The 15938-nt window shown below is 47.9% G+C and overlaps 1 protein-coding gene across 9 annotated transcripts in view; it reads right to left on the bottom strand.

Annotated features, from left to right (window-relative positions):
- ADAMTS13 (ADAM metallopeptidase with thrombospondin type 1 motif 13) overlaps positions 1 to 15938 on the bottom strand; it is a 45894-nt gene that overhangs the window by 7149 nt on the left and 22807 nt on the right. For 8 of the 9 annotated variants that reach the window (XR_014521519.1, XR_014521520.1, XM_083485494.1 and 5 more), the window contains 13 exons: positions 11812 to 11941; positions 11543 to 11691; positions 9668 to 9788; positions 8664 to 8744; positions 7107 to 7288; positions 6820 to 6955; positions 5937 to 6066; positions 4251 to 4430; positions 3495 to 3684; positions 2428 to 2545; positions 1304 to 1433; positions 853 to 1032; positions 480 to 662 (listed from right to left, as the gene is read on the bottom strand). Coding sequence is in view for 7 of the 9 variants with exons in the window: in XM_083485494.1 (XP_083341620.1) it covers positions 480 to 662; positions 853 to 1032; positions 1304 to 1433; positions 2428 to 2545; positions 3495 to 3684; positions 4251 to 4430; positions 5937 to 6066; positions 6820 to 6955; positions 7107 to 7288; positions 8664 to 8744; positions 9668 to 9788; positions 11543 to 11691; positions 11812 to 11941 (1910 nt within the window). In the remaining 2 variants the exon portion in view is untranslated. The remainder of the gene's footprint in view (positions 1 to 479; positions 663 to 852; positions 1033 to 1303; positions 1434 to 2427; positions 2546 to 3494; positions 3685 to 4250; positions 4431 to 5936; positions 6067 to 6819; positions 6956 to 7106; positions 7289 to 8663; positions 8745 to 9667; positions 9789 to 11542; positions 11692 to 11811; positions 11942 to 15938) is intronic. The other variant, XM_083485495.1, reaches the window with a different exon arrangement.

Raw genomic sequence — 15938 nt, 5'->3', positions numbered from 1 at the left:
GTAATAAGAAAATTATATGTAGCATTTTAAAGTTATCTGTTTATGTGTAAAGAGCTGTTGCATGTTTTGGAGCCCTTGACATTTTGTTGTTGTTGTTCTAGTGATTTCGTCTCAGTCTGAACCATTTGAATATAATTTATGCATAACTAGCAGCCTCGTAGCTGGCATGCCTTGAGAATTCTAAGAAACAAAAGAAAATCATTGAAGATTTGAAAGGTTCAGTCCACCATCTTAATTCAAAATTGCTTTCAACTGTATTCCAATATAGACAAAAACTTGCTCCTTCACCTCAGGAACCATCATGCTAAATTTGGTTGCAATATTCAAATGCACACTGAAAAATCAACTTTCCTAGATATATCCTAGATATATAGTACAGATAGATAAGCAGTCTATAAATTGGCTAAATAATAACAAAATAATATTTGTGGTGATGAGGAAAAGACTCCAGTTAAATGAATTCACAACTAATGAATGACCTTGGGGGACATGGTTCCAGGTTGCACACTTCCTGCTCTTCAGGGCGAGGCAAACTCTCACAGACCGTGTCTGGTAGAATCTCTTCCTCCGCCTTCTCCCCCATTGCTCGTGCACAGTACAGGACCTTGCGCATCACGCCTCTACCACAACTGGTGCTACACGTGCCCATTTTGTAGGACCACCTGGCAGGTGGAAACAACAGAACCCAGTTGTTGAATCAAAAGCACCCGGGGGGCAACATGTGACTCCCACCATCAGTTCCACCCACTGCTAACAGGCCAATCCCAGACCTGGCTCTAGAGATTGTGAATTCATCATAAAAGACAAAGAAGGCTCTCCTTGGCCACTGCCCTCAAAATGATTGGCACTTACCTGGCTGGGCATGGCTCCATAGCACATTCTCTGCTGCTAGCTGGCCTGTGTATCCGACTACATTTCGAGTGAGGAAGAGTCCGGGTTGTGTTCTTGTCTTGCCGGACGCAGCGGACCGAGAGGGGTATCTTTCCTCCACCACAGGTCACAGGGCATGGAGAGAGTTCCTTCACTTCCCAGCTGGAGAGAGTGCAGGAAAGGAGGAGACAGACACAAATCAACTTATTCCATCAACTTCCTTGGGCTTGTGACAAAACCACGGATCCAGTCACCGGTGGCAAGCAGGAATAATCTCCAGGTGACCATCAGGCAAAGAATCGTTTGTAAACGCATGAGTGGATTCTTTTTTCTTTCTTCCGGGCTGCGAATGTGCCTCACGGGCCTGTGAAAGGATTACAAGGCTAGACCTGCAAGATTTATTCATACTTATGCTCATGCTATGCACTTTTACCTTGCTGGACATGGCGTGGGGTTACACAGTTCCAGCTGACTCGCTGGCTTTGGTGCCTGGTTACAATGTTCCTCCTCTGCTTCCTCTCTGGTGTCAAAGACCAGGCAGACATAGCTCAGCCACATCAAGCCTGGAAAGAGAAGTGGCCAGAATGGATTATGTAAAACTCCTTTGTTTCCCCCCAGGAGCACACTTGATGAGCTCCAATTTCTTTTAATTCCTTCTTGCAGGGACACTGGATCTTCCCTCTTTCCAGCTCTCAGCCTGGCAGCAGCCATTCCATCTGGCTGTGAAGCCAGAAGCACAGAAGGGAAGCAGTGCTATTCCATTGGCTCTGCTGAAAGACCAATTGATTTTGGTTCTCTCTCAACTGTCACCTAGTAGCCACCATCCAATCAGGCTGCAGAAGAGAATAGCTATCAACGTTTCCCTTTTTTTAAGGGAAATTCCCTCTTCCTGAATAGGATTCCTCGCAAGAAAAGGGAAAGGTTGACAGCTATGCAGAGGAGTGGGAAAGAAACAAGAAGCAGGGCTACTCCACCAGTCATCTTTGGCTCCCATACAACTAGTAGTGATCATTCCATTGGACTGCAGCAGAAAAAGAGAATAAAAACAGAGCTATTCTACTGGCTCTACTAAGACATCAGTTGCATTTGGCTTCATCTCAGCTGGGCAGCAGCCATCCCATCAGGCTGCAGCAGAGAGAGGGTTGGGACTACATCAGCTCTACTGAGAGACCAATTCCATTGGGCTTCTCCAGCCTTCAACTGCCATCTAGCCATGGCCTTTGCATTCCATCAGGCATTCCATCTAACATTAAGAACCAGTCCCTGAGCTTGCTTTTTCCTCTTCCCTCCTCATCCCTATTTTCTTTCATGTCACATCACTCAGGATAGACTGTTAGCCTATGGACAGGGATTGTCTTGCTTTATTGATCATATGTAAGCCACTCTGGGAGCTGTTTTGGTTGAAGAGCAGAATGAAAATGTTTTGAAGTCAAACAAACAATTAGTGTAGGATAAGAGGGTTGTCAAGACAAAGCTCCCTTCTGGAAAATGATAATACACAAAATAGTCTTTGATGAGCTCATTAATGCACAAGAAGCACCTAGGAAACCACCTTACCTCCCCCGCAGGTGACAGGGCATGCTCCAGCCAAAGGGCTCCAGACATACACTGAGCGATTTCCAGTCTTATGAGGCCAAAACGGGACCAAGAGCTCTGAGTGGGGCATGTCTTCCTGCTGCAGAAGAGCACAATATCTCATGGCAGGGAAACAAGTTAGGATGTGGAATGTAACATATCTGTCAAGGCTCCCCTTTAGGGAACCCAGGGGACTCCAGTTTTGGCACAAGGATCTTCTCAGCAGCTTCATCGTACTACAGCTCCCAGGGTAATGAAGTATGTAGCGCTTATGCGTCCAGTTTGAGGATGCATCTATGCTACATACTTGACCAGGGGTCAGCAAACTTTTTCAGCAGGGGGCCAGTCCCTCAGACCTTGTGGGGGGGGGCGGGCTATTTTGGGGGGGGATGGGGAATGAACGAATTCCTATTACCCAAAAATAACCCAGAGATGCATTTGAAATAAAAGGACACATTCTATTCATGTTAAACACACCAAATCCGTGGGCCGGATTTAGAAGGCAACTGGGCCAGATCCAGCCCCCAGGCCTTAGTTTGCCTACCTATGTACTTGACCAACTTATTTTAATAGGCTACATTGTCAACACGGTCTCCTCCAGAAAACCATTTCATATCACAAATATGCTGGGGTTTCTGTCAGTTGCAAAGCTATATTACTCAAGAGTCGATGGAGAGAAAAGCTGAATAAGTGTATCAGACATGGCTTGAGCTGTTAGCATACAGTGGCTACATTCAACTGCAATTGTATCTCCCCCAATATTTCTATTTTCCCTTATATAATGCATTTTGTATGTTCTTTCCACTATTATATGCATTTTTATACACACTTTAATACATGCATATTTTGGTATACGTGGAGAACTGCATTCTCAAACTCGGAGAAGTGCAAATTTTGAACCATGGCTGCGTTTTAGTTTGTATATTGTTTTGAAATGGCAAATTAGGTACATTTTTCTTCAGACACAAACTAAACTGGGCTTTCCCTGCAACCCTAATTAGATTGGCCTTTAGTCCAGTCCAACAGAGCTCCTCCTATGCTCTACATACCGTGTTCCATCCCAAAGGGCAGATGTTCACCATGCAAGACACAAAGGCCAGGGGCTTCTCATCCGCTGGGCACAGGCTGGCATCCATGGTACTTTCCACCCCATCCCAGAGTTGAACGCAAGTCAAATTCACTGGGGCAACCCCCAAGCCACAAATCACAGAGCACTGGCCTGGCTCTGATTCCTTCCACCTGGATAGGAAGTAACAGCCATTACAGAATGACCTTGGCCACTTCTGGATTTCTCTGCAACAGATTCTGTATTCACTGTGTGTTCGTGGGTGGAGAATCTTTCATGGAATATAATGCTATTAATGGCTTCTAACCACAATGGTTCTGTTTTCCCTTCATTGTCTGAGGCAGTCTGCCTCTGCAAGAGGGGAGAGTTGCTGTTGCACTCAGGTCCTGCTTGCGGACTTGCCATTGGAGGAATCAGGTTGGCCACTATAAAAACAGGGTGCTGGACTAAATTTTTTGGTCTGACCCAGCAGCCAGGCTCTTCCTATGTTCTCCTTGGATTAACTTAGAAATGATCAAAGTTTCCCTGGTGTAGTTGGGCGAGATCAGAAAAACCCCTCAATGTAATTTTGTGAGCCAATTAAAAGACTCATGGTTCCAGGTGTATGTGTGTGCCACCACCCATCTTCACCAATCACTGCACATTTCTGCAGTTCTTCCTTGCTCTTCTGAAGAATCACAGGAGGCCAAGACATTGGACAACCCATTGTCCCTTATGGGTGACTTATATGTTTACTTACCTTGGAAGACACATCTCAGTGTTGCAGGACTCGACAGCTGATGGTTTGGGAGCATCCACACATTCTGAATCAGGCAGGGTCACATTCAATCCTCTTTCTTCCTTTGCACAGTAAACCAGTCGCTCCATCACACCACCGCCACAGGGGGCGCTGCAGGGCCCAAAGTACTCTGCTACCCATCTTGGAGAAAACAGGAAGGGCCTGTCACACCCACCCCACAGTCATGCAGGAAGTGGCATCAGGAACACAGGAAGCTGCCTTATAACAGAGTCAGAGCTAGGGGTGGGCGATATACCCAGAACTGGTTTGAAGTCCGTATCATATCAGTTTCATAATTCTTGACCTGGCAATATATCACAAATCATGATGTGTGTGTGTTTATGTGCTATACAAAAATCACAATGTGGGGAAAGCCAACCCAGTGGCGTAGCGTGGGTTGTCAGCACCCGTGGCAAGGCAAGTAATTTGCGCCCCCTAACCCGTGGATTTGCGCCCCCTAACCCTAACCCCCAGATGTTGCGCCTGGTGCGGTCGGCCCCCCCCTGCACCCCCACGCTACACCACTGAGCCAACCAATGCCTCTACAAAGCTTCATCCTTATTTTGGTCACTGGGATGTATTGGTATATCACCAATGTTTAACAGGTGATATATCACAAGGTTGAAAACCAGATATTGCCCAGCCCTGTTCAGAACATTGATTCAAATAGTGCAGTAATGTCTTCAGTGACTGGCAGTGGCTCTCCAGGGTTTCAGACGGGTCTCTTCCAGCCCCACCTGGAGATGCCATTGGAGACTGAACCTGGAACCTTTTGCAAGCAAAGCAGATTCTGAGCTGCTGCAGTTTACTTGAAAAGAAAGCAATATTCTAGTCCTTGTGGTTCTGAGTACAGGGGATGAAATAAAAAAGAATGTTGGAAGCTGCCTTGTATGAGTCAGACCACTGGCCTATCTAGCTCAGTAGTGACTCTCCAGCATTTCAGGCAGAGAATCTCTCCCAGCCCAAGCTGAAGATGCTGGGGGTTGAACCTGGGACCTTCTGCATGCAAGGAAGATGCTCTTCCTGGGACTCTGTGCCACCTAGTAAGACCATTGCACCACACTTGCCTAGCCAATTCTAGCAACCAAACTGGAATATTAGGACTAGTGGATTCATGCAGAGTTGGTCTTCTGAGATAGCTTCAATATGTACACATCTCCTAAATTAACCTATATTTACTGTTAGGACATAACTAACATAGGAAGCTGTCCTACTGTCCTATATTGACCCAGACTGTTGGTTACCCAGCTCACTGTCTACACTGACAGTTCTTTGGAGTTTCAGAGGATTATTTTCAGCCCTACCTGAAGATGCTGGAAACTAAATCTGGGATCATCTGCATGGAAACCATGAGCTACAACCCTTTCATAGAAAGTTGCTTTGTACCCAGTCAATCCATTGGTCCACCTAGCTCAATATTCTCTGCTCACGCTGGCAGTGGTTCTCTTGGGATTTCAGGCATCCCCAGCCCTAATAGGATTGAACTTGGAACCTTCTGTATGCAAAGCAGATGTTCTACCACTGATACCCTAACTTTAGCATTTTCAGTGATGGCAGCAATGGGCAATGCAGAGGCTTTTGAAGATGAACATGGGTCACCTGGGCTCTTCCTTTCCCACAAAGAGAACTAGCAGGACCTTTACTCACTGGGGCTGGCAGGGGGCCACAGCACAAGGCTCTTGCCTTGCAGGGGGCCTTGGGGTCTTCTGACAATGTAGGTCATCCGTCATTTCATTCCTTGCCTTGTCAAAGCAGGAGTAACTGACCTTCAGAGCACCTGCAAAATATGAAGTGTAAAGGAGATCAGGATTTGCCAGAAGGAAAGAGGGGAGTCAGTGCTGATTGGACAGAACAGCTATAGGTGACAAGACAGACAATATTAAAGCAGATGGCCACAACTAACAGGTGAATTATTTTCTATGGGTCTACTCTAAGTAGAACTTAGCTGGATACAACTAATTGCTTTTCAGTACATACTTTGCCGTGTGACGTATGAATCTTTGTACAAATTTAATCCAAAAAAGCTCATTTTTGTGCACATCTCAACCCCAAGCACACATATTGCCACTTTTTTGGGGGGGGGGACGGACTCAAGGAATTTGAGAGTGGCAAAACTGGAAAGTTAATGCCTTTTAGCCCTGAGTAGGGTGGATCAGGTTAGTCCACTTAGAGCTGTGGACCAAATGAAATTCTCAACCATCCTCATCCAACCCCTTGCAGGAAACCTGAGGCTATAACACCCAGTGGTGTCAATTGGGAGCGGTGGGGTGTGCAAGAAGACCAAGAGGAGGTGGAGCCATAGCCAATGACAATAACCCTTGCAAATAAGGAGGAAGCTGACAGGCGGGGCCTGTGGACTATATTTAAGTAAGAAGGTAGACAGAGGTTGTTGAGACAGTGTTCCACTTGCCCCAGTGCACCTTTTCTAAATCAGCACCCTGGAGAGCAATCCCACCTCTGCGCTCAAATAACTTCATCACAGAAATGTCCCACTGAATTGAGCGTGGAGCCAGAAAACAATGTGCCTCACCTTCCCCACAGCTCACGGAGCAGGGGCCAAGCTGGGGTACCCATGAATGTATCTCTTTCTCACTTGGTCTGAAGTAGCTGAAGGCAATGTCTGGGCTAGTGGCAGCCCCATACTCCTTCCCATATTTCCTATAAACCTAGAAGGGAAAAGGAACCAGGGTTTGAATGGCGTCCAGAGATCAACCAATGGTTTGGCTGATTTCAATGGGTTTAAGCAGGGAGTGGGAAAACTCAGGCCTACAGGCCAAATGGCCTGCCAGCCTTCTCTACCAGGCTGTACCGTGTTACCTGTATGTCTATGTCCTCCTGCGTTGGCCCATTAACATGAATCTCCTCCAAGCTTGGCAGGTTCTCCACAGTGAGAAAGACCTTGTATTCTATCCGATTGTCTTCCAGGGCTGAGGGATACGTGATGTTGAAAGAGATTCTGCCTTTCCCTGCCACTACATACTGCCCTTGTACCTTCACACCTAGAAGGAGGCAACAGCAATGTGTCACCACAAGGGATGGGAGATACCCGCTTTTCAACATTGCAATGTTATCACCAGCAAAACATCGTAGTAGAGTAATATATCATGATGTCTGAAAATGAGGAGGAAGGAGGACTTCAAAGCAGATTGAACTGCCTCAGTACAGTAGCCAGCCAGCCCTCCGTAGTCATTCCTCCTTTGCTGCGCTAATGGCACAGCATATACCGACAGCATTGCCTCGCCTCAGCGCCTCTCGCCGCCCTGAAGCAGGTGCACCAGCTCCCTCCTAGCCTACCCCATGGGCCTTGCTGCACCTCACGGAGCACCTGACATTGCCGACGTCCCAGCCAGCTCCACTACCTCCATCTTGCGGGCAGCAGATTGAGGGGAAACTGGTGCCACTGCCAAGCCACCATGAAGGCCCAGAGGTGAGGAAGAGGAGCCAGCACTGCTCCCCATGTGCTCCCACCACAGGGACTCAAAAGACGCGGCCCTGCCTTCGCTTCCCAGCACCCAGTGTGAGGCAGAAGGAAGGAGGCAGTTTGCTTGCTTGGCTGGAGAAGCGATGGCACTGACAGTCTGAGGAGAGCTGAGGAGGCTATGCGTGAAACGCTGGCGACACCTGCTGGCCTTCATTGTATATTGCCTACCTTAAAACTGAAATTGTCACCGCTATGACCCGTTTCAAACCCAGTTTCGGGCAATGTTTCCCCAGCCCTATTCTCCACATCTAATTGGTACAGCTTTTGCTGTGAATATAAGCATATTAAAAACGGAGCTTTGCGAAAGCATGGCTTAGTAGGCACACTCCCAAGACATTTGTTTTTGGATTGGTTTTTGGTTAAAGGAAACGGGGGGGTTGCTACATTGGAATATTGGGGTTCCCACAAAATGATGGGTTTGTTGAGCATTCATCCTGATTTCCTTGGGCAAAGTTTATGCAGAGGCCAGACAACGTACCCTATTAACTGAGCTGCTGTTCAGAATCGTCTGCGGGGAGGTTATACATCAAATGAGAGCATTCATCCTGATTTTCTTGTGTGGTGTTTATTCATTTATTCCACTTTTTAATGCATTTCCCCTAACTTTCATTACCACAAAAAGTCATATTTTTCTTTTAAAAAGTGAATTTGTTGTGCTAGCGCAACAGAGCACTTTAATCCACTTTAATTACGCAAATGTATATTTCTGGTTTGTGACTGATTTCCCCCTGCAAAATGTTTGCATTCTCGAGGAAATCTAGTATGGGTTTGCTTTAGAAATTATTGAGGTTGGTTGTGGTAATCTTAAAGCAACTTTACTATCTGTAGTTTTGTCTTATATGTTTAAAGGATTTCAGTTGTGTGTTTTTTAAAAGCTGCATTACTAAACTCACCCAAATGCGTGAACAGTGGGTTCCGGTTGACCACATGGACCATGGTGGTGTTAGGAGGGAGCCTCAAAAATGTAACATACTCTGGAAGGGGGACAAAAGAGAAGGGAGAAACGGGGCACATTTATACCAAAGAAGATCCAAGAAAGGAAAAACGAGAGGCAGGAGAAGATGTCTGCAGCTAAAAATGTGTGGGATTGAGGCACAAACAGGCAAAGTGAAAAATTCCATTTAAAAATAGAAGCAGAAATTGCTGGTGCTTATTTGCTTGGCCTGTGTTTGGAATGTAAATCAATCCAGCAAATACCGATTGGTAATTGGTGGTGTTTTCAGTCTGCAAAGGATGTGTAATTGATTACTTCCTTTCATGCGCCCTCAGTTTAAATTGTGCTTTCTTTGTATTTAAATGAATGAGGAAATTATTATGTTGTTCATTGCATTAAATTTGTAACTTACATGTGATATGATAATAATGCAATAATTTATTATTTATACCCTGCTCATATGGCTGAGTTTCCCCAGTCACTCTGGGCGGTTATATGGAAATTATTATTTAACTTACATGAAATAGCAGAAAGCAAGGCAAATAATATATTATCTGGTGGAAACCGAACTGCAGGGGCAAGGAAACAGTGCTGGTTGGGATAAGAACAGCTCAGAATGGAAGTTGCTGCTTTTTTACAGCCCCAGCCATGTGACATTCAAAACTATGCCAAAGCTATGCCAAAAGATTTCAGCATCCCAGTGCAAAAATTGGTTTTAAATTTTTTACTTTTAATCACTGAACTAAACTTAGATCCAAGCAAAATTTCAGTTTGCAAATTGTTTTGAGATAACCTGATTTCTTCCCTATCCCTACCAGGAGCCACTCACTATATTTCAGCTTAACCTACCTTCCAGGCTTGTTCTGAATGTAATGAAGAAAACAGTGTGCTCCATTCTTGGAGGAAAAAGAATAATAAAAATGTAACAATTAGAAAGGAAAAAGAGAAGGAGCAGTGCTATACCTCTGGATTTTCCTTCCGCGTAAGAGTCCTTCACACCGAAACAGGTAGTGTTGTCTCCACCACATACTCGGCACATATCCATCCTCTTCACAGAATCCATCCTACCATCACAACCAAACATCTGGGCAAAAAAGAAAGAAAGCTGCTTCAGTTCGCCCAGGGGATGATGGAGCCACAACTGGCCTAATGCAGTGATAGGATATGATTAAGGTCCCCAGCATGGTGCCCACGGACACCATAGGGCCCTCAGTCCATCACCCCTTAGTTTCCGCCCCTCCCTCTCCCTCCCCCAAAATGAGTTGTTTGGACTTTGGGGAGTGTTGTCTATTGCGGGGGAGTTGCCTGCCTGTTTTTTAAATATATCTTTACTTATTAGGGGAGTTGCAGGGTTTTTTTGGGGGGGTCTTTTTTGGGGGGGGTTCTAAGCATTGTCATTCCCCCTCCCCCAAGAAATGGATATTCTGTGCAGCCCATTGCAGTTTACTAGATAAGTAGAGTTCTACTGGATCAGGTGAAAGGCCTATCTAGTCCAACGTCCTGTTCTCACAGTGGCCAGTGGAAGAACCACTACAGTGGCAGAGCTTCTGCTTTGCACGCTGAAGGTCTTAGGTTCTATCTCTGGCATTTCCAGGTAAAGCTGGGGGGAGAACTTGGTCTGAAATCCTGGAGAGTGCTACCAATCAGTGTAGACAATACTAAGCTGGATGGACAAAGGGGTTGACATGGAATAAGGCAGCTTCCTGTGTTCCTAAGGTCCCTTCCTCTTCTGTGCAACTGGGTGATGGGGAAAACAGGGAGGAATATTTTTTTAAAAAAAATGTATTTTTATTAAAGATTTTCTTGATTTACATGAGTATGTGTAATGTCTCTCTCTCGTATTTTTCCATGTAACATTTTTACAAATCAGTTTCATTTGTTGAGACATTAGAAAGAAAAGGGGAGGGGGAGGCGGAGGGGGGAAGATGGGGGGGTCGGGTGGCAATGTTTCTATTTTACTTAATGTATGTAGGGTTTGGTGTCAGTGTTGCTTGTGCAGGTTCTCTGCTGTTCACTTGTGTTCCTTTGGTGGTGAGAGAGGTTGGGGTTGGCCTAGGGTGTGGTTGTTTGGTTGTGGTTGGCTGTGGTGATCTTTGTTTTTGTATGTGAGTGGGGTGGGTGGGTGTTTTGGATCAGGTTAGTCATATTGATTTGTATGCTGTTGGTGGATTTTTGTCATTGTCTTGTTGGGATGTGTATGTGATAAAGGGGAGCCATACCGGGGTGAAGGCGTCTTCTTCTGTTTGTCCCCATGTCAGTTTCAGTTTATTGGTTAATTTTTCTAGTAAGGCTGTTTACAGCGAGGCATAATTACGGGTTGCCACCTTTTCCTTTCAGCCTTGCTCCTGTGCCTTTAACAGCAGCCAGGAAAACTAAACTAAGTGCTGTTTAACAGGTTATTTCTTTTAACGGGTTATTGCTCAATTGCTCCTTGTGGGATTTCCACTGGAGCATCTGAAAGAAGAAGATGCTGGACCGGATGAGTCACTGGCACAATCCAGCAGGGCTATTCTTAAATTCTTATGTTCAATAACAAAGCCTTGTTTTCTGATTTTATGTTATGCCTTCAGCTCTTAATCTTTTGAAAGCATATTTTTATGCAGGGAGCAACTGTCAAATGAATCATAATAATTACATAAATGCACAAGCAAGGCTTTTCCTGTCCTGGATATACATTATAGGGAAAGCTTCACTGGGCTGAGTCACTGAGGAGACAAACTAAGAATGGGTGCAAGTCAGAAAAAGGCACAGGATTACAAACAACAACTCCTGGACCTGCCTGCCTTAATGAAGTGTCAGATGTTCTCTGGCACACCTCTGCATGGCTATTGTCCTTACCCTGCAGCTGCCCATCACACACAGGCCAACCGCTGTCTCTTCTGCAGGGCTGCTCAGCTCACACCTTGTTCCATCTGTGAATCGATCCCCTCGGCTCACCATGAAATTCTTCCCAGATGCCCTACACATGTGTTTGCACATGGCGTCTCCTGTGATGGGTAGAAAGTACATAAGGGTTTTAGTGTGACAATGAATTTAAATGGTTTTTGAGAAAATGTTAGAACTCCCCTCCCCACCACCTTTTCATAAAACTCCCAAATTTGGATTACCTTTGGTGTAGCCAACAGCCGACACCCACTTATAGAAGGATGGGAACTCAAGGCTGAGGTAAAGTGGCTTCATATCCGTCAAAGCACATTGTTCATCCATGAAACCCACCTGGGTTGTCGTTGGGCAGGGCTGTGGAAGAGGAGACAGATCAAATGGCTGAGATCAAACATGCCATTTCATACCACCATAACAGCTGGGCTGCCCTTTGCTTTGGGGGAACAAGTAAATGGCGCATTCTTCTAACCACAAGTTGGAGTTGGAGGCAAGTCCTGCTCATTTAAATGGAGCTTAATTCCAAGCAGGGGCTTTTAAGGGATGAATATCATGTCCCAAACCTGAATTTGTGGAGATAGCATCAAAAGAGAGGCAGTGCTTTTAGAGATGGATTGGCAGGTGGGAAGATGGGGTACTTAACCCTTCCTGTGCCCACCAACTATACTTCAATTTAAACAAGTACACACATACTGTATTCTAATTCTAGTTGCTAATACTCTTATGCAAGGGACCCTGACAGTTAAGTCCAGTCACAAACAACCCTAGGGTTGCAGTGCTCACCTCGCTTTACTGGCTGAGGGAGCTGGTATTTGTCCGCAGATAGTTTTTCTGGGTCAAGTGGGCAGCATGACTAAGCCGCTTCTGGCAAACCAGAACAGCGCATGTGTCAGGGGTTTAGGAGCAGAGGCAAGGGCAAGGGAGGAAACAGAGAGCGAAGGGGAGGAGGCAGAAGAAAAGATGAGTGATGACGACGACCCGAGATCTCCGAGTCTTTCCAGTGAATCAGAGGATTCACAGAAAGGAGCACCAGTGGCCAGGGCAAGGGGGGAGTCTAGGGGGGCACCCCAGGAAGATAGAGCCAGAGGGGACTCAGAGGAGAGCAGTTGGAAATCGGGACCAGCGTCACCGCCAGAGAGCAGGGAAGAGGAAGGGAGCCAGGGGGCAAGCGCTGGCAGCTCACCACAGGAGGGAGGGCACGAGTCAGGAGTGGCCACACCTCCATCGGGGAGCGAAGAAACGGTTAAGCGGAAAGTGGAAGGTTGGGCGCGCGCGCCAAGTTCAAATGCAGAGGAAGGCGGCGCAGTAAGCAGCCCGGAAAGGGAGCCAGGTCCTAAAGCCCGGCGCAAGGAGACAGGAGGGTCCGGGGGGTCAGCGTCAGAAGAATCCCGGAAGGAAGAGACCCCGGGGGGTAGAGGGACCCAGAGGAGGACAGTCAGGCGGAAAAGGTGGAGCCGGGCTAGGATATTAAGTTGGTGCACACGGGGCGGAGACTCAGACGGAGCTTCGCCGATCTAGCTACTAGACGTAGAGTTGCACGCAGCAGCTTGAGAATGGAAACTGTAACTCAATAAAGACTTTTACTTAATGATCGCTGGCTAGCGTGATCCTCTGTGGGCTAGGATCTTCAAGCAGCTCTGACAGTAAGCTCCGTCTCACAATTGTGGGCATCTACAGCCTCGAGGAGGGGAGAGAAGCAGGTGCCTACCAGCGAGCTCACGAACGGCAGCCGACATGACGGCTGAGCAGCAGATAGCGGAACTCAGAGAAGCAGTGTCACAACTGAATGCAGCGGCTCTCGCATCCAGGAAGAGAGAGGAGGAGGCAGCTGCCGCCTGCAGGGATCTCCAGGTCAGGTTAGACGTGCTTACAAAGCAGACACCCAGGCAGGAGGGAATTGGGTTGGCGAGACGAACAGGCGGTCTGGTCTCTCACTTCGATGGGAACCTGCAACAGTATCCCAACTTTAGAGCAGACGTACTGTGCGCACTGCAACTGCTGAATAAAGACTTTAGAGATGAGCAAGAGAAAGTGGGATTCATCATGTCCCATTTGCATGGGGATGCTAAAGCATGGCTGCGCAATTTATGGAGAGATAAGGATCCGGCGCTCCAAAATGCGGATGCCTTTATTAAAGCGATGGATGGGTGTTTTTTATCAAGCATTGACGTGGATCTTGCCCGGAAGGAGGTGCATGGACTAAGGCAAGGGAGGGCCAGCGTGAGGCAGTACCATGCCCGCTTTTTCGCTTTGGTCAGTGCCCTGGAATGGGACAGAGATTCGGCCCCTGTAAGAGACCTCTTTTGGGAGGGGTTGCACAGCTCGATTAAAGATGAAATCGCGAGGGGGGAGAGACCCCGGACCACCCAGGAGGTCGTTCAGAGGGCGCTGGCAGTGGGGGTGCGGATGGAAGAACGTCCGTGGAGCAGGGACGAAGGGCGTGGAGGGCGCGAACCAGCCAGGGGCTCCTCCTTCCTTCCCAGAGAAGCAGCGCGTGCGCAATCCACGCCTCCGCCAGGAGGAGGAGCGGAACCTATGGAGGTTGGAGGTGCAAGGGCTCAGTCAGCAACCAGAGCCCTAGCACCGGCAGCAGTGAAAGCGAAGCCTTCTAGAGGGAACAGGAAGTGTTACGTCTGTGAGGAGCCAGGGCATATGGCGAAAGAGTGTCCCCAGAGGCTCCACAAGCTCACTGCAGCCTCAGCAATGGTGACTGCAGCAACGCAGCAAGGAAGACCACAGCAGGGAAACGACGCAGTCTGGCTGGAGGAAGAGGCCCTGGGGCCCAGCCAGACGTGTTAGTGACGCAGTCCCCAGAGATTTTACAGCCCGTGAACCCCCTCCCGCCCAAACCAGTAGTGAGGCTCACCGCATCTCTCCAGCTGCCCAATGGAATCACCATGGACGTGCCAATCACCATTGACTCAGGCAGCAATGCGGACTTTATAGGGCAGGACTTTGTCGACAAACACGCTATACAGTTGCTGCCGGCCACACTGCCCCTGCAGGTTGTCACGGTGGATGGCAGGGAGCTGCTCGGGGGGCAAGTGGTGAAGCAGACGCCACCAATGGTGATGCGACTTGGGAATCACAAAGAAATCATCAGCTTCAATGTCACTCAACTATCGGATACGCCCATTGTATTGGGAATGAGTTGGCTGGACAAGCACAGCCCAACGCTGGCTTGGTTCCAGAGGCAGCTGACCTTCGGCTCTTCCTTTTGTGCTGAACACTGCATCGTGCCCAGGCAGGAAGGAGAGGAAGAGGAGTCACAGCTGCTGCTAGGCACGCTGCAAGCGATTCCCCACAAGTACGCAGAATTTTTGGAAGTTTTCTGCGAGAAGGAGGCAGGCAGGCTACCCCCTCACAGACCATATGACTGCAAAATTGACCTGCTGCCGGGGGCGGCGCTGCCTAAAGGGAAACTGTATTCCATGTCAGAGGACGAACTGCAAGAACTCAAAGAGTTCATAGATCATAATTTGGAGCGCAGTTTCATCCGAGAGTCCAAGGCAGCGGGGGGGCAGTCCTGTATTCTTTGTTAAAAAGCGGGACACGCCCCAAAAAAGACTGGTAGTGGACTATCGCATTTTAAACAATGGGACCAAGCCATCGGACTTCCCCATGCCCCGAATCGACGACCTCCTAGCGAAGGTGCGGAAGGGAAAAGTGTTCACCAAGTTAGACCTGCGAGGGGCGTACAACCTCATTCGCATGCGGGAAGGAGATGAGTGGAAGACGGCCATGTTCACGCCACTGGGTACCTACGAATATAGAGTTATGCCTTTTGGATTGCTAAATGGCTCCCACGTTTTTCAAGCTTTCATGCATCACGTGTTGGCGGGACTTCTCTACAAGACGTGCGTCTGTTTCTTAGATGACATCCTGATCTTTTCGGAATCGCAGCAGGAGCATGATGGACACGTCAAGGAAGTGCTGAGCAGGCTAAAGCAACATAGGCTCTACGCCAAGCTGGAGAAGTGCCAATTTGACGTGACGGAGGTGGATTTTCTGGGCTACAAGCTGTCTGACAAGGGGCTCGCCATGGACAGCGCCAAGGTTCGAGCGGTGTTGGATTGGAAGAGCCCACGCAACCGGAAGGAGGTCCAACGGTTTGTTGGCTTTGCGAACTTCTATCGCAAGTTTATCAAGGGCTTCGCTATGCAGACAGCGGCCATCACAGACACGCTTAGCTCCAAGAAAAAGAAGTTCATTTGGACAGAGCAGGCGGAGCAGTCCTTTCAGGCACTCAAGCGTCTCTTCGCGTCGGAAGAGCAGCTGCTTCATGTCAACCCCAGCAGGCCGATGAGGGTGGAGACAGACGCCTCGGACAGAGCCGTGGGGGCGGTCCTGCTGC

Source organism: Podarcis liolepis (genome assembly GCF_965112155.1).
Source record: "Podarcis liolepis genome assembly, chromosome: Z".
Lineage (NCBI taxonomy): Eukaryota > Metazoa > Chordata > Lepidosauria > Squamata > Lacertidae > Podarcis > Podarcis liolepis.
The sequence above is the reverse complement of the archived record's forward strand: the minus strand, read 5'-3'. Positions and strand labels throughout refer to the sequence as shown.